Source organism: Sus scrofa, chromosome 1 (assembly GCF_054392235.1).
Source record: "Sus scrofa isolate SSC_HxYL_T2T_F1_AM1 chromosome 1, Sscrofa_HxYL_maternal_Yorkshire_Landrace_v2.0, whole genome shotgun sequence".
Lineage (NCBI taxonomy): Eukaryota > Metazoa > Chordata > Mammalia > Artiodactyla > Suidae > Sus > Sus scrofa.
Genome location: NC_139383.1, coordinates 122,897,984 through 122,916,143, shown reverse-complemented (window position 1 = coordinate 122,916,143; position 18,160 = coordinate 122,897,984). Strand labels below are relative to the sequence as shown.

The following is an 18,160-nucleotide window of genomic DNA, read 5'->3' as shown; positions in this document are numbered from 1 at the left end:
ACTTTAGACTTTGGGAAGGAGAGAGTATCAGAGTTTACATGGACCCAGAAGTCCTTAGATCCAGTCCACATAATTAGCTGTGGCCTTATACAAGGAACCTCAGAGTCCCAGTTTTCCCACCCGTCAGAGGAAGTAATTTTTATCTCACTTGTTAACAAAAATCAAATGAGCTCTGATTGTGCCAAGAGTTGTTACAAGCACATTGCATGTGATAATGTTTCATTCTCACACTTCCATTTTACAGATGAGAAAACTGAGGCAAAGAGAGGTTACACTATTTGCACAAGGTCACACAACTAGTCAGAGGCAGAGCCCATGAAGACCTGAATCTGCAAAGGTTAAATCAATGCAGGTGGGATGATCTTGGATGAATATCTGCTTGAAAATGCTTGACACATTTCATTCTTTCAAATAGTCTAAAACACCATCTGCAACCTTATTTTCACCTTTCATTTGTTTGCTTGTCTTAAAGAAAAACAAAAAAGCAGATAAGGAAAAGGTTAGGCTCCAGGCCAACCCCTTTTCTTTTCTGTTTATTTTTTTAGATTTTTATTATTTTTTACTATAGTTGATTTACAATGTTCTGTCAATTTCTGCTGTACAGCAAAGTGACTCAGTCATACATATATATAAATATATATACATTCTTTTTCTCACATTACCCTCCATCATGTTCCATCACAAGTGATTAGATATAGTTCCCTGTGCTATACAGCAGGATCTCACAGCTCATCCACTCCAAATGCAATAGTTTGCATCTATTAACCCCAAACTCCCAGTTCTTCCCACTCCCTCTCCCTCTCCCCCAACGCCTTTCCTAATAAGGACATCCCCAAGCCAACTCAAAGAAATGTCTCTACTTGTTTTTGTAATGTTACCGCAAGGTACAAGAATGTCCACACAGATGGATCTGTGACCTAACAAATGTTTGGTCAATTTCCTGGTGGCAGCCTGGTGGTCCCAATCAGACGTGGGGGAAGGTAGTCATTTTCCAATGTTTGAGCCTGCAAACTTTGTAAATTTCATCTTGACAGTGGAGGGTTGATGGGTAGGAAAGAAAGTTCAGTGCAGGCCTGAGAAAATTCAGGGCTTAAGGGCTCGTGGTAAAGAAAACTGGCTGACCCTGGACTCAGGTGACATTGATTCCCCTCTCTCAGCCTTTTACTGGCAAAATATGGTACTGTCCTACTTCTTAATCTCTTAAATCTCACCTGTAGAATGAGGGAAATAAGAGTACCAACGCAAAATGTATTGTTGTATTTACTCTTTTCTTGGAAATCTGCCAAGAGGCTGCCATTCTCACCTATCCCTGGTGTCTGATGATGAAAGCTAGAATATCTGATTCGGAACATAAAAAACCCTGTCTCTCTCATCAGTGACTTTCACCTTGATCCCCTGGCTTCTCCCTCTGAGTATTTGCTCTCTTTATCTCTGTAAAATATGTTTTCTTCTGATTAACTTTCTTATCACCATTACGCTAAAAGAAAAGGTTACATTCAGGTCATTAAAGCCTGGCCTCTTGAAATCCCCATTTCTTCAAGAAGCTCTTCAAGTTAAAAGAAAGAAAGTACTGGGCAATTTTTAGGGATCTAATTATAAGACCACTATTATTTTAGACTGAGGATTGCAGACGAGAGGAGGCATGGGGTTCCACCACCGTGGGCAAAGCTGATAACCAGCTGGAGGCTCCAGGCTCCATGAGGTCAGGCCTGCCTCCTCTTTCCAGTTCATGGGAAATGAAGGGTCTTCCACTAACTGCTGGGATTAATGGGATGTGGAAATGACTAAAGACCCCACTAAAGGACCCACTGTCTGCTCCAATGTATTGATGGGATCAACCACATTAGAGTCATGTCCCAAAGGTCTGGGGGACACTGCATTCCTCTATGGCAGAGTCTTCACACATTTGTAATGAAGCACCCACACCAATCTGAAAAAATGTTTGAGTGCCCCTTCATCATATATGGATATTTATCTGCTTATAAATCATATAGCACTAACATGGTACCACATATAAAAGATATAGTGTAAATATATGACAAACATTATATGTATACAAATAAAAATTTCAAAGCAAAGGTGATATCTTTGGGCTGTTGTAACAGTTGTTACTTCTTTTTTTTTTTTTTTTTTTTTTTTTTGGCTGTACCCTTAGCATGCAGAAGTTCCTACACCAGGGATCAAACCAGCCCCACAGCAGTGACCCAAGCCACAGCAGTGACAGTGCCAGATCCTCAACTGCTAAGCCACCAGGGAACTCCTGAGGTGCTAGAACAGGATATCATAGTCTCGGTGGCTTATAAACAAATTTATTTCTCATAGTTTTAGAGACTGAGAAGTCCAAGCTCAAGGTACCAGCAGATCTGGTGTCTGATGAGGGCCTCATGGATGCCCATATTCTCATTATAACCTCATATGGAGGAAGGAGCAAAGGATCTGTCTCTCTGAGGTTTCTGTCATATGGGCACTAATCCCCTTCATGAGGGCTCTGCCCTCATGACCTAACCACCTACTAAAGGCCCCACCTCCACATACCTTCACCTTGAGGCCTAGGTTTCAACATACCAGTTTGGGAGGGAGGACACAAACATTCAGCCTATAGCAGGTGATATAAGAAAAACCTGAAAGATCTATTATTTTCTTTTCCTGTCCCAACAGATCTCTCACCACAACTCTGAGGCAAGGGTTCTCAAACTTTTGGTGACCAAGAATGATCTGGAGAACTTGTTTAAAATGAAGGTTGTTCATGGATTTCCCACTGTGGCTCAGCGGGTTAAGAACCTGACTAGTATCCATGAGGATGTGGTTCGATTCCTGGCCTTGCTCAATGGTTTAAGGTTCCGGCATTGCTGCAAGCTGTGGTATTGGTCACAGATGTGACTCAGATTCAATTGCTAGCCTGGGAACTTCCATATACCACAGAAGTGGCCCTAAAAATAAAAAAATAAAATGAAATGAAGGTTGTCCAGGCCCCAGCCCTAGACGTTTTCATGGAGGTGACCCAGGGAAGGGCCCTTAACTGCCCTCCTCCTGAGCCCTCAGTCTGACTCTGATTCCAACCCTTCATCAGATTTTGGAACCACTGATCCTCGTCCTTTTGTTTTCCTCCCTCTTTCATTTTCTTCTAAAATTTTAATCCTGTAGAAGTCCTGCTGTTATCCTCCTGACCCCCCCATGTGAATTAAAAGCAATAGAAATAGTAGAATAGCTGCTGTTTATTCCTTCCTGCTTGGCAGGTTTGCTAAGGGCTTTGCCTCTTTACATTGCCTCCTTTAATCTGATCAGGTAGAGGTACTTTGTCCCACTATACAGAAGAAAACATCTAAAGCTCACAACACCAATGTCTTGCCTAGTTCACCCAGTTAGTAAGTAAGTGATAGGCCAAGGACCTTAACCTAGACCTGTCTGATGCCAAAGCCTGGCCTCTTGACCACTAAGCGCATTGCCTGCAAAATCAGTAATTATAATTTACAGAACCTCTCCTATGAACCAGCCACATGGCTGAGCACTTCACATATCAATGTTTAATACTCATGATACACCTGAGTTTGTAGAGGTGTGAATCTCAGTCCACAAATTCTGACATGGAAGGAATCTTACTTCCTGTAACCCTTCTAAATTATGACTCCCAAACTCCTATTTTTCAGGCCCTCCTGGATTCCTTTTCCCCACCCCCAGTTCTGGATCAAACACAATACCCAGAGCTGGGGTTAGGGGTGAGCACCTGGTCCTCTGCCATCAGTCCACACAGGTGACCACAAAGGGCCCAGTCTTCCCCATCCTCATGACCTGTCAGCACCAGAGGCTCACTGCTGCTCCCACCCCATGCCAGGCACAGGGGCATCTTTCATCAACTCCTGCTGACACGCTCACGGCCATTTCCTCTTTGGGTAGCAAGGGACCACCCCCTCTGCCCTCATAGACAAACCTCCCCTTCCCGACCCACTTGAAAAGCCCAAGAGACTCTCTTTCTGGTGATGGGAAGGGAGGGGGACTCCCTCCCTCTTCACATGCCTTTAAAATATTTTTAGCCTTTTGCTTGCCTTTGTTGGTTAAAATTCACTAACCCTAGGTCCTAAGCTTTGGGAAAACAAAAGATTCCTAGTCTTCTCTCTGCTTCACCCTTTTTAAGTGGGAGGCGGAGCATGAGCGAGGGGTTGGGAGAAATATGTTAAGGTGGTACTTCAAAATATTATCTCCAGCTCATGTTACCTCATTTTACAGGTGAGGAGATGGAACCCATCACAGTTAAGCAGCATTTTGCACAGCTAGTTGATAGCAGACCCAGGATCCCAGAGGCACCCAGCTCTGCTGGTGTCTTGCTGAGTTAATCTGCAGAGAGAGATGGAGGGTTGAGTTGGTTCTTGGCAGTACTCATGTCTCAGGGTGTAAAAGCCAAAATCCTGAACAGTTCTCAGAGCTTTCTGAGATGGTCTTCCTGGGTTATTATGCTCAAATTTGGCTCAAATAAAGTTTTCCATTTTTTTTCTTAAAAAAAAAAAACTAAAAACAAAAAAAACAAAGTTCTTATAATGATGTCACTCTGATTGCTGGCCTCCCTGATGTACCTGGAACATCCCAGGCTTGCTCCTACCTCAGGACCTTTGTCTTGGCTGCAGTGGCTGTTTTGGCTGCCTGAAGCTGTCTTCTTCAACATGTCCACAGGGGCAACTCCCTCAAACCCTTGCTCAAAGTTTACTTCCCAATGAGTCTCACCCTGACCATTCTATCTAAAACCGCTACCTTCCCTATCCCCTTAACTCTGCCACACTTTTCCTTTTTTGGTAGCTCTGACTGCATTCTTCCAATCTACATAACTCTCTTATTTATTATGTCTATTGTCTATTATCTGACTCCTCCCATTCCCACCTACACAAGCACTGCAAATACTAGAATTCTGGTCTGTTTTATTGTATTTTCCAAGTGCCTAGTACAGTGCCTGGTGTATACTAGATATTTTTTAAAAGTTGAAGAAAATGACTAAAGTTTAAATAGGAGTTGTGTTGTGGCTCAGTGGGTTACAAACCCAACTAATATCCATCAGGATGCAGGTTCGATCCCTGGCCTTGCTCGGTGGATTAAGGATCCAGCATTGCTGTGGCTATGGTGTAGGCTGGCAGTTGGAGCTCTAAATCAACCCCTAGCCTGGGAACTTCCACATGCCACAGGTGCAACCCTAAAAAAAGCAAAAAAAAAAAAAAAAAAAAAAAAAAATCAAATTAAATAAATAATTTTTTAAATAATAAATAAATAAAACTGTGAAACTCAAGTAATATTACAAGAGTCATATATGGTAGCATTTCCCCTGCCTGCTTTTGCCAAGTGGACTTCTGAATCGTTTCCACAGAACAATTCATTAACACAGAAGAGGAGAGAGTGTGTTTACTCCAGGGTCCTCTTTCAATTGGGCCCCTAGCAAAGCATCCAGTTCTGCATCTTTGCTCCTCCATCAGCTCCTTCTTACACTGAGGTTAGAGGTTGTCAGTCCCGTTTTGCTAATAGAAATGTTGCCCATCACTCTTTGACCACAGGCACCAACAATTTTGCTAAATTCAAGAGAAAACATACCCTGGAGGGTTCTCAGCATAGCAGAGTCCTTTCCTTTCTCTTTGGGTTTAGCCTGCAATTTGAAACACCATTGTTGTAAGCCTGCATCCCTTTTGCAGGCTGTCAGGGAAAGACTTAGGCAACCATGTGGAAGCCACCTACCCCGACCTTTGATACAATTTCCAAACACAACACATTAACTTTAAATTGATTAATTTGGAACTGTGGCCTTGGCCCAAGAAGGTAAGAGTACATGAAAAAATGTTTTATTTTCATAATATATCAGGATAAAAACCACTTTGTAATTCAAATTTTTTTGGAATGAGATATAGTTAGATTTGGGATTGGGGTTAGCAAGGAAAGGGTCTGAACACTAGAAAACATGTTTAAAAGGTTAATTATTAATGGGCAACCTTCCTTAACAAAGTATCAATAGGCAATCTGGTCTCTTAGCTCCAGAAAATTGGCAAGAAGACCTGGGACTCAGGGTGAGAGAGGAGAAATGGAAAGTTCCCCGTGCGTCTCTATTTTCTTGGTTTTGTGCATCTTTATCCAATCAAGTGCCCATGGACAGAGCCTGGGATTAGGTAAGAGCCTGCCTCTCCTCTGGAGATGGGCATGGATTTTCTTTTCTTAATTTACATCTCAACAGATCCAAGTATTCTTGATTGTGTGGGACAGAACTTGCCTCGAAACTCACCAGGTGGTTCTGTGAGTGGCATTGCCGTCATGGGGACATGTAGACTTTTGTAAGCAGGATTGAAAGTTTAGGAAACCACTCTTGGAGTAGAAGTCTTCCCAGAGCACTTGCAGCTAGCAACAAAATCTTTCACGTATCTAATTCAGAAATAGTCAGGCTAAGTCTTCTTCTGTGGAGAATGATCTGAAAGATTTTCAGCTCTAATTTGCAGTTGAGGAGCGCAGCTTGCAAAGAAATGCTCTTTCTTGCTGAGGTTGTCTAATTGCTGGCTCTCTCAGAAGAGAGGAAGCCAGAGAGTCCGCCTTCCGTCATGTCTAAAACAGTGATATTGCACGTTTTCCCGATTTCATTTTTCTGCCAAAGTTTTACTCTGAGACTGAGGAATCCAACAGCAGTCACATCTGTTTGGTCTGTGAATTCACAAACTAAGTCCATGGCCAAAAATATTGAAAGGTAGGTGGATTCCTGGCTAAACAGTGCATTGGATTGGTGAATTACAGGTATGAAGTGAACTGAACAATCAGGTCAAAGGAGACTGGCATTTGGGACTTTGTGCTGGTTGCTGGTTAGGAGCTGGAAACTCTAAGGTAGAGGCTTAAATCTTTCTTTCCTCAAAGACTATGCCTGGAGAGGGCTCCAAAAAGAATTAGGAACTTACTACCCAAAGATGTACCTGAAAATTCTAGAATTTTTTTCTCCTTTAAGAAATAAGGTGCTGGAGTTCCCGTTGTGGCTCAGCGGTTAACGAATCCAACTAGGAACCATGAGGTTGCGGGTTTGATCTCTGGCCCTGCTCAGTGGGTTAAGGATCTGGTGTTGCCGTGAGCTGTGGTGTAGGTCAAAGATGCGGCTCAGATCCTGCGTTGCTGTGGCCGTGGTGTAGGCTGGCAGCTGAAGTGCTGATTCAAGCCCTAGCCGGGGAACCTCCATATGCCGTGGGAGCAGGCCTAGAAAAGGCAAAGAGACTTAAAAAAAAAAAAAGATGCTCTCTGTATTTAATTATTAATTTGTATCATAGATCAATTAATAACTTGTTGGTGGTATTAATTATTACCATAGCATCAACTGCAATGCTAATTATCTTGCATATATCATCTCACTTATAAAGCTGTGTCTGAAAATGATAATAATAGCTTAGAGCTATCAGGCAAAAATGCTGATGAATTTTCTCCCCTGTTTTCACAGGGATATTGCTGAAAGGTCTTTCCTGCCCTTTGACCCAGAATGCTGTTTTTGTTAATTTTTTATTGAAGTGTAACATAGATCTCAAAAAGTGCCCATACTGTAATCACTCAATGAATTTTCACAGTTTGAGCCAGCATCCCAGAAACCTCGCTTTCACACTCTGAGTTTTTGGGGTTTTTAAAATACAGCCATACCTGCCACATATGGAAGTTCCTGGGCTAGGGGTTGAATTGGAGCTGTAGCTGAGGGCTACAGCACAACCACAGCAATACCAGATCCAAGCTGCATCTGCAGCCTACACTGCAGCTTGTGGCAATGGCTGATCCTTAACCCACTGAGCGAGGCCAGGGGTCAAAACTGAATCCTCACAGACACTATGTCAGGTTCTTAACTCACTGAGGCACAACAGGAACTCCCAGTTGAGCCTTAACATAGATTGTTTTGTTTTTGGGGATTTTTTAATCATGGAAGCACACAGTATGAGTTCTTTTGCTTCTGGCCTTTTTCACTCAGTATAATGTTGGTGAGATTCATCCACGCAGCTGCACGTGGTGTGACTTGATCATTCAGGTCACTCAGCTTTCCATTGTGTGAATATACCACCTTTGGTTTATCCATTGGCCCAGACTATGTTTCAACAGAGACTTGAGGTTTGAAGCCATTAGCAAAGGTGAACGTTGAAAAATCTTTCCCTGATGCTAGGTATTGCCCAGATTTCCCTCAACCAATCCCATGCTGGTCAACTTTCCCAGGGTCCTGGTTTGTCCAAAGCTGGGAGAAACGGCCGTGACTAGCAGGAAGTTTTCTCAGGAAAATGGATCAGAATCAGGGGCTTCTTGTTCCCTTGAGAGCAGAATGTCTTGGTAGAATTCTTTCCTCTTTATCACTCAATGAATTTTATTACATTTATAGTTGTACAATGATCATCACAATCAAATTTTATAGAATTTCCATCCCAAACCCCCAGTACATCCCCCCACCCCCCAAGCTGTCTCCTTTGGAAACCATAAGTTTTTCAAAGTCTGTGAGTCAGTATCTGTTCGGCAAAAAAGTTAATTGCATCCTTTTTTTAGATTCTACATGTAAGTGATAGCATATGATGTTGGTATCTCGCTCTCAGACTGACTTCACTTAGCATGATAATTTCTAGGTCCATCCATGTTGCAGCAAATGCCATAATTTCTTTCCTTTCAATGGCTGAGTAATATTCCATTGTGTATTTGTACCACATCTTTTTTATCCATTCCTCTGTCAATGGACATTTAGGTCGTTTCCATGTTTTGGCTATTGTATAGAGTGCTACAATGAACATTGCAGTACCTGTATCTTTTTGAGTTATGGTTTTCTCTGGATAGATGCCCAGTAGTGGGATCGATGGATCAAATGGTAATTCTGGTTTTAGTTTCTGAGGAATCTCCATACTGTTTTCCACAGCGGTTATACCAATTTACATTTTCTTAGCAGAATTCTTTCTGCGAGGAGTGAGCCAGATCTGTGTGCATGAGGATGGTGCGACATCTTCCTGGGGGCTAGAAGTTTCAGTATCTGTACTTCGTAGGGTAGTTTCCCAAACTGCCCCTCAGGGGACATTTGGCAATGTCCATAGACATTTTCAGTTGTCACAACTGGGAAGAGAGTGCTATTGGCATGTCACGGTTAAAGGCCAGGTATGCTGTTAAACATCCTACAATGGACAGGGCAGCCCCCACAGTACTGAATCACTCAGAACAAAATGTCAATAGTGCCAAGGTTGAGAACACTTGGTCTGTACCTAGCTTCAACTATCACAAGTCAGGGACGAGAAAGAACTCCCATAGTATCCTTTCTCCTTGACCCCAGCCCTCCCAGTTAACTTGTTTTTATTAGCATCCATACCATTGCTAATGGACTCACTAATGTACTGGGCATCCAGTATATGCCAGATACTGTGTGAACATTTATCCCACCCTCACCTTACTGTCGAATCAGGGTTGGACTAGGGGTAGGGAGTGGGAACTGTCTGCCTTGCCATCATCCACAGAGAATGTAAAGCAATAACAGAACCTCCTAAAAGCTGGTCTTCCTTTCATCATCACAATTCTGCCTAATGCCAGTGATAAACACAAAACGTCTACCTTCCCCCAAAATAGTGTTTTGGTCAAAGTTGTAAATAAGTGCTGCAGTTACTGTTGAGTTTTATTAATACATATGTAAACCTCAAAGGATCACAGTGTTATTACTTCTTCTTTAATAACTGAACTCCATCAACATCAGAGGCCTTCCAGTTGCGTGGTTGGGGCCCCCGATATTTGTGGATTATGAAAATTGCTCCTTGCAGAAGGAAGTGTCTAATGTTTCAGAGTCCTCCCAACTCACTTTGGACTTAGGGACATCTCATGTCTCTAAGTCCTGTAGTACTTACTGCCTGTTCTTGCATTTAAACAGCAAATTTGAAATTTAAAATGATACCGTAGTGATTATGCAGACAAAGAAACAGAACCTAGGAACTTCAATCCTGTTACCCTGTGTGACCTCTTAGAGTGTTTGTGTTTAAAATTTTTTTGCACAGCAAAGGAAACCCAAAAGAAAACAAAAAGACAACTTACAGAATGGGAGAAAATAGTTTCAAATGATGCAACTGACAAGGGCTTAATCTCTAGAATATACAAGCAACTTATACAACTCAACAGCAAAAAAACCAATCAATCAATGGAAAAATGGGCAAAAGACCTGAATAGACATTTCTCCAAAGAAGATATACAGATGGCCAACAAACACATGAAAAAATGCTCAACATCGCTGATTATAAGAGAAATGCAAATCAAAACTACCATGAGATACCACCTCACACCAGTCAGAATGGCCATCATTAATACATCCACAAATAACAAGTGCTGGAGGGGCTGTGGAGAAAAGGGAACCCTCCTGCACTGTTGGTGGGAATGTAAACTGGTACAGCCACTATGGAGAACAGTTTGGAGATACCTTAGAAATCTATACATAGAACTTCCATATGACCCTGCAATCCCACTCTTGGGCATCTATCCGGACAAAGCTCTACTTAAAAGAGACACATGCACCCGCATGTTCATTGCAGCACTATTCACAATAGCCAGGACATGGAAACAATCCAAATGTCCATCGACAGAGGATTGGATTCGGAAGATGTGGTATATATACACGATGGAATACTACTCAGCCATTAAAAAGGATGACATCATGCCATTTGCAGCAACATGGATGGAACTAGAGAATCTCATACTGAGTGAAATGAGCCAGAAAGACAAAGACAAATACCATATGACATCACTTATAACTGGAATCTAATATCCAGCACAAATGAACATCTCCTCAGAAAAGAAAATCAATCATGGACTTGGAGAAGAGACTTGTGGTTGCCTGATGGGAGGGGGAGGGAGTGGGAGGGATCGGGAGCTTGGGCTTATCAGTCACAACGTAGAATAGATTTACAAGGAGATCCCGCTGAATAGCATTGAGAACTATGTCTAGATACTCATGTTGCAACAGAAGAAATGGTGGGGGGAAAAACTGTAATTGTAATGTATACATGTAAGGATAACCTGACCCCCTTGCTGTACAGTGGGAAAATAAAATAAAATTTAATATAAAAAAAAAAAAAAAAAATAAAATTTAAGGCTCAGTGGGAACGAATCTGACTAGTATCCATGAGGACACAGGTTCGATCACTGGCCTCGCTCAGTGGGTTAAGGATCTGCTGTTGCAATGAGCTGTGGTGTAGGTCTTCGATACAGCTCAGATCTGCCATGGCTATGGCTATGGCACAGGCAGGTGGCTACAGCTCTGATTCAACCCCTCACCTGGGAACTTCCGTATGCCTTTATTTTTGTGTTTTTAGGGTGCGGCTCTAAAAAGACAAAAATAAATAAATAAATACAATTTAAAATGGTAAAACAGATTTTACAATGAACTGTAAGGTATCATATTTTCTTTGGTGAGTAAAATATTTTGGTTCTTCCAGGAAATACTTTGAATGCACTTGAGTATCTGTACAGTGGAAATGTATTCTTTTTTAAACTTTTCATTACTTTAAAACTAAAGAACAAATCATGAAAATCATCATTATTGCTGATTTTCCCATGAATATTACTGAAAGTATCTCTGGCTTATAGAGCAAAGAGATGTTAACATGATCCATTCTGTGTTTCGAATATATACAGGATACCTCTGAGTCTAATAAAGGAGATAAGCTATACAGAGAGTAATTTTTCAATAAGATCATAAAGTGTGATGAGTAACACTGGAGAGGAGTGCAATGGAGGGTGTGTTTGTACAACCCCTCCAAGTTCATATGTTGCAATCCTAACCCTTAATAGGATGACATTATGAGGTGGGGACTTTAGGAAGTGATTCAGTCATGAGGGCAGAGCCCTTGTCAAGGGGATTAGTGCCTTCACAAACAGACCCCAGAGAGCTCACTCACTCTCTCTCTACCATGTGAGAAAACCCGGAAGAGGGCTCTCTCCAGAACCCCAACATGCTGGTACCCTAATCTCAGACTTCCAGCCTCCAGAACTGTGAGCAATAAATTTCTGTTGGTTACAAGCCAACCAGCTTGTGATAATTTGTTACAGCAGCCTGAATTGACTAAGACAAAGTGCAGGCAGAAATGCAGAAGAGTTTACTTCCAAGTGTGGGCACAGTGAAGTCTTCTGGGAGGAGCTTTTGCAGGATGGAATTTGAATAAAAAAGAAGGAGGCTTTCCTTGTGCCTAAGCAAAGAGACAGAACTAATCAAGTACATTTGTTTTTCAAGGTCAAATACCTTCCAAAAATTGATCTTCTAGGGAAAAGAAGGGGAAAATAATGTAAGAAGGAGTTGATAGCAACACTGTATCACATCTTGAACAAACTGGAAGCATCTTCAATGTCCAATAATAAACTATCAAGGATGGAGGGTCCAGCTATTACTAAGTCCATCTTTAAGCAAGCATTGTTTTGAATAACTACTACTAGAAGTTCCAGGAAATTTGGGGAGCAATAATAATGGGATTCATAAATAAAAGTCTTGGGAGTTCCCATCATAGCTTGGCGGAAACAAATTTGACTAGTATCCTTAAGGGCACAGGTTCGATCCCTGGCCTCACTCAGTGGGTTAAGGATCCAGTGTTGCTGTGAGCTGTCTTGTAGGTCGAAGACATGGCTTGGATCTGGCATTGCTGTGGCTGTGGCGTAGGCCAGCAGCTACAGCTCCAATTCCATCCCTAGTCTGGGAACCTCCAGATGCCTTGGGTGCAGCCCTGAAAAAAGAAAAGAAAAGAAAAGAAAAAAGAAGTAAAAATCTTAATGCTGGCCCTTAGGTACTCATAGGGTAACACCAAGGATCTTAACCTAGCACAAGGATGCATTGCAGAGAGGCTGGATCTCTCCTAGTATGGAACCCATGTTTGTAAGAATGCGCATTTTGAGTGTGGGAGAGAGGTCATAACTTTTGGTAAATTATCGACCTGTGACCTTCAAAAGGTTACATAACAACTGATCTTGTAGCCTTTAAAAATAAGTATGAGGAAATTTTATATGCGATAAGACGAGGGAGAAAAAAGGACTAAATAACCTAAATATTGAATCACAACTATGAAAAAACTACATATATGTACATTGCTAGGAATTTGAAGTATATGTAAAGCTCTATAAAGAGTTTCAAAGCCATGGAGTGTGTGTGTGTGCGCGTGCGTGTGTGTATGTGTGTGTTAAGTGTTTAAATGTAAAAGAAAGAAAAAAAAAAAAAAAAGAACAAACCTGATAAGCTGCAAATAGATTGGTCCTGGAGATTTCTCCCTAGAAGGGCCACCTCCACCCACCCTCATAGGCTCAGGCAGGCCCAGAATTACACTCCCAGTGGGGCCAGCAAATTCCTAACAGGTCTCCACAACTGCAGGGAAGGTCATTCATGAGTAATCCTGAGGTAGTAGCCAGAGATGGAACTCATTCACCTGGGAGAGTATGTGAAAACAGAATTATCAGAAAGCCAGCCCCATAATTCTTGTAAAATCCTATCTGCTCTCTGCTAGAGACCCTCCCATCCACTGCCAGTCTTCCTGGCCCTAGGGCTGAGCCAGTCTGGAGCCCTCTGTAGGGCTTCATACCCAAAGAGGACAAGCCTGAGTTGAAAGAAGAGCAGTCTGTCTCCCACCTGCTTGCCCTTCACAAAAAGCCTAGGACTTGAACCCTTATTTAATTCTGGGTCAGGTGAACAAGATCCCCACCGCCACCTTATCCCACCCTGTTTTCCACACCAGCTACCACAATGCTGCAAGGCAGGCTGGGACTTTAGGTGAGTCAGCAGGGAGAGGGGATGGAGAGACAGGGCTGGACCAGAGGCTTGCCTGATGTTAGGCCTGGTCCACAAGACAGAGCTGAGTAGTCCCAGTTACATTATCCAAGGGGATGTGACCACCTTGACCTCAGCCTGAGGTGCCCCTGATATCCATGTGGTCCACACAGGGCAGGGGGCATAGCAATACTCATGGCCAGAACGGTGGCTGTGTGCTGACTGTCAGGAGAGTGTTCATTTTACAGTAGAGCACTCTCAACCAGGGATCAGGGTCCAGCCCACCAGGGAAGGGGGCTGGCCAGGAGCAGGCAAAACATCTGGATCCCTGCAAGCAAGCTGGGGGGTCATGGCCTGACATCAGCCCCAATGTGAAAACTAGAACAATGGGTCAGAACCCAGCCAGTCCTGCAGGGAGTAGGTTTGCTATGTTAAAATAGACAGCAGGTGCCTGGGGCTCGCATTCAAGCGCCCAGCTTAGGGCAAGAAGACAAATTCCAGTCTTTCCCACACTGGAGGATTCAGCATACAGCCATGCTTCTCAAGAGAAGGCGTAATTCTTAGACATTGCCACAAGGTAGTACAGTGACATCTCAGCTGCTTCAGGTTACAGGAGACGACTCAGGTTTGGAAGGGCCCAAGTTTCTGGATGACTCCAGAAAACACAGGCTATTGGCTAACATCCCTATCCTCTCCATTTACAACTCAGAAACCCTCATAGTTTCAATGTTTCCACCTTGAGACTCAGGGAGTGGGGTGGGAAGAGGTAAAGAGAAGACCAAGTGCATTGAAGGGCACGCCTCCCTGTTTGACCCCAGCATTTTCACCTCCACATATGCAAATTCACCTTCAGAGACCTAGTGAAGTGAATTTGCACACAGCTCTTAGGTGGTGTGTTGTGGCGCCATTAAAAATAGTTCTCATGGCAATATAAAGGTAGCAACACTGAATAGTATTTTCATTCCAAGGCTAAGTGGAGTACTTAAGGGACAAAAATAGTATTCTTCATTGTGTGTGCCTTGTGATTACAAATCTGTGAAAACACGTGTATTTGAGAAAAAACTACTTAAAAAATGTACAAAAGTGTTTATACTTGAGTTTATATCTAAATTTTTATCTCTTTCAAATTCTATATAATGTTGTAGAGTATATTTACTTTGATTTGAATAATTTAAAAACTTACATCAAAATGATGAAACAGGGATTTCACTAGTCAGAGGCTCTCGAACTTTAGTGTGTAGCAGACACAGTAAAATAAGATTGTATTAAGTCTAATTTATTTACAGAATAAAGTCTATTAAATATATTAAATAAATAAATCTTATTGTAACTCATGGGCCCAGGGTGGATCTAAGAATTTGCCTGTCTAAATTTCCCAGGTGCTACTTCAGGTCTGGAAATGATACCTTGAGAACTACTAGAAAAACAAAGACAGTTAATGGCAAAACATTTACTTGACTTGACCCCAGGTCTGCTGACGTCCAGGCTTACGACTCTTCCTTCAGAAACAATGCAAGCTTCCAGGACAAACCTGGCTCTCATTTCTCAGAATCCTGGAATGGGGAGGGGGAGGGATATTAATATTGATTGATCCTAAATATTGACCTTCCTCGGGGGTAGCCATGTCCCTAATAACATGAAATCTCTAGATATTCATGACAATTTATTCTTCCAAAATAAGATATCACCATGCTGAAAAGATAGTGGTTCTTGATACGAAAAAAATGTCCAAGCTGAGGTTTGCTTGTAATTTGTAGAAAAACACTCATTGCTATAACGAATTAACCATACACAGCAGAGCACGCCTTGACAGGCCTGAAAAGAGGATCAAGAAAATTCTTTTCACATGAGCTGGGCATTAGCAAAAGCTGGGCAGAGCCTCTGATTCTCAGTTGACTAGGACTGGCCTTTCTGTGATTGCAAAAAACTTTCCAATGACAAATGCTCCAGCTTCCTTGTCCCAAGAGAAACCAAAATAGTCAAGCAACACACTGCTTTATACTGAAACATAACAAAGATCAACAGCAGCAAATTACAGCATTTATTAATGACGTATTGTGTACCAAGCCCCATGGTGAGTACAAAAACATATTCCTGAGGATACAAAAATGAAAAAGCACACTTCCATTTTATCAAGGAGCTCCCCAACTGACAGTCTGAGGCCCCTTTCCAGCCGTGGACTTGAGTACATGCATGTGTGTAAATTAGAGATTAGAAGAGGCACAATTTCAACACAGTGTGATAAGCACACAGTTAGGTACAAAATATCACAAGGCCCTGAGGCAAGAAAGGTTAGTGGAGAAGGCTTTATAGAGGAAGAGGTAAATGGGTTGGGTCTTGAAGGAGAAGTGGAAGGACAGAACAAGCAGAAAGAAAAGCATGAGCCAGACTTGGAGGCTTGAAAACAGATAATGAAATTGGGAATCCCTGAAACGTTTGCTGTAGCCCAGGTAGGGCACATCAAAAAAAAAAAAAAAAAAGTGGCCTGGAGTTCCAATTGTGGCTCAGCAGAAATGAATCTGATTCGTATCCATGAGGATGTAGGTTCGATCCCTGGCCTTGCTTCAGTGGGTTAAGGATGTGGCGTTGCCGTGCTGTAGGTTAAAGACGTAGCTCAGATCCCGCGTTGCTGTGACTGTGGTGTAGGCCAGCAGCTATAGCTTCAGTTTGGCCCCTAGCCTGGGAACCTCCATATGCTGCAGGTGCAGCCCTAAAAACAAACAAAAAAAAGTGGCCAGAGGTAAAGTCCTCAGAGGCCGTGGTAATGCATTTGGCCCTCACCCTAGAGGCAGTGGGGCCACCACTGAGGTTGGTGTTTGGAAAGGGGAGGAACTCAGCTGCTGGCTGCCTCTCCTTCTGGGTGGATGGCTTTCTCTCCCAGCCTGGCTGAAACCCCAGCCACTCCCTAATGGAAAGCGAGGTTATCAGCAGGAAAAGGCAGGGCTGGGGCGCAGAAGTCACCAGCTCTGCAACCTCACCCGGCTGGTGCCCACAAACACTCAGATCTCCCTTTCATGCTTGCCCCACCCCGTGGGAAAGTCCATTTGAATGTTTGTCAATTGCTATTCCTAACACTAAATGGTAGGAGGGATTTACACCAATGAAACTGAGGCAGAAACGTATAAAAGAAGCTTGAATAGGAATCCTTAGTTTAAGAAGGACCTTCTTCTATGTCTGAAAAGAGAAACATGTGCCAATGCCACATCACTAGTTTATAGACCTATTTCAACTTTAAAAACTCATTCCCACATGCATATCACTTTATTCTCCCAATATCCCTGTAAAGAATACTGGACAGGTATCATTCTACCTATTTTACAGATGTCAAAGCTCACCAACCAAAGGCCACTAGGAACACACTTGGAGTCAAATGAAAGTTGGGATGACCTGGCTTATTGGGGGAAGGGAGAACACACTCCAAAGAAAGCCAGGGACATCCCTGCATGAGGAGTTGAAAGGCGCTTTTTAGAAGACTTTGGCCTGTGCTGACTTAGGCTCAGGAAGGGCTAGAGAAATGTTAGGGGACTATTGACTGAAACTGCTGACCTTGGCCAGGCATGATAATAGCTGCTTGCAGGAGCTGTCTCATTGCAGGAGGCCCTGATAAGAAACACGTGCTTCCCTGAAGACTAATGGGGAGAATTTGGGAGGGGCCAATGAGGGGGGCCAATAGAGGGAGGAGACAACCAACCTCCCAGCATCCTTGGTGCTGGAATCCGGCTTGGCTGAAAGACGCACACACCACCAAGAAGGACCCTGAGTCAGAGCAAGTACGGGCCAAGCAAGATGACTGGCCAGAGATAGCCCAGAAATTAACCCCATTCCCATAAAACCAGACACCACAAGTCACGTGACAGAGTTCTCCTGGGTTCCCTTACCCCACTGCAATCCACCTGGGCATCCCTTCCCAATAAAGTCTCTGGCTTTGTCAGCACATGTGTCTTCTCAGATAATTCATTTCCAAGTGTTAGACAAGAGCCCTTTTACGGGCTCTGGAAGTGGTTCCCTTCCTGCGACAGAAGCCAGGGGCAATTCTGAAAGGCAGCCATGCTCATCCCATGGCCCCAGTGCTGCACAACAGGGGCAGACCCAGATGGGATTCTGCCAAAGGGGGGATAGTCCCATTCGGTGATCCAGTCTCTAAATAATTGAATAATGAATTAATTGTGGTGAACTCATTACTGCTTAATGTAATCAATAACATTCCAGCAGGCAGAGCTAGAGCTGGCACTGGTACAGGAGCAGCAGTCACTCCTTGTTAGTTGGAAGCAGGGAATAATTCAGTCACATTTTCAGATTCAGAGTGGTCTCTTTTCTGTCCTGTTGCAAACAGAGATGCAGAGGGTCCTTGTAGCACATTGTTTCTGTTTTGTGGGTCTTGTCTGTGTTCCATTGGGAACATCGTGGTCTGGCTGCCAGCAAGGCTCGTTTTTGTTGCTG

At 43.0% G+C, this 18,160-nt stretch overlaps 1 protein-coding gene and 1 long non-coding RNA gene across 9 annotated transcripts in view; one reads left to right on the top strand and one right to left on the bottom strand.

Annotated features, from left to right (window-relative positions):
- LOC102158936 (uncharacterized) overlaps window positions 1-18,160 on the bottom strand; it is a 257,286-nt gene that overhangs the window by 96,909 nt on the left and 142,217 nt on the right. For all 4 annotated transcript variants that reach the window (XR_014810690.1, XR_014810682.1, XR_014810688.1 and 1 more), the window contains one exon: window positions 4,213-4,332. This is a non-coding gene — a long non-coding RNA (uncharacterized LOC102158936). The remainder of the gene's footprint in view (window positions 1-4,212; window positions 4,333-18,160) is intronic.
- LIPC (lipase C, hepatic type) overlaps window positions 5,994-18,160 on the top strand; it is a 151,132-nt gene continuing 138,965 nt past the window's right edge. For 3 of the 5 annotated variants that reach the window (XM_021063961.2, XM_084974774.1, XM_084974659.1), the window contains exon 1: window positions 5,994-6,134. Coding sequence is in view for 1 of the 5 variants with exons in the window: in NM_001143714.1 (NP_001137186.1) it covers window positions 6,050-6,134 (85 nt within the window). In the remaining 4 variants the exon portion in view is untranslated. 5 annotated transcript variants of the gene reach the window in all.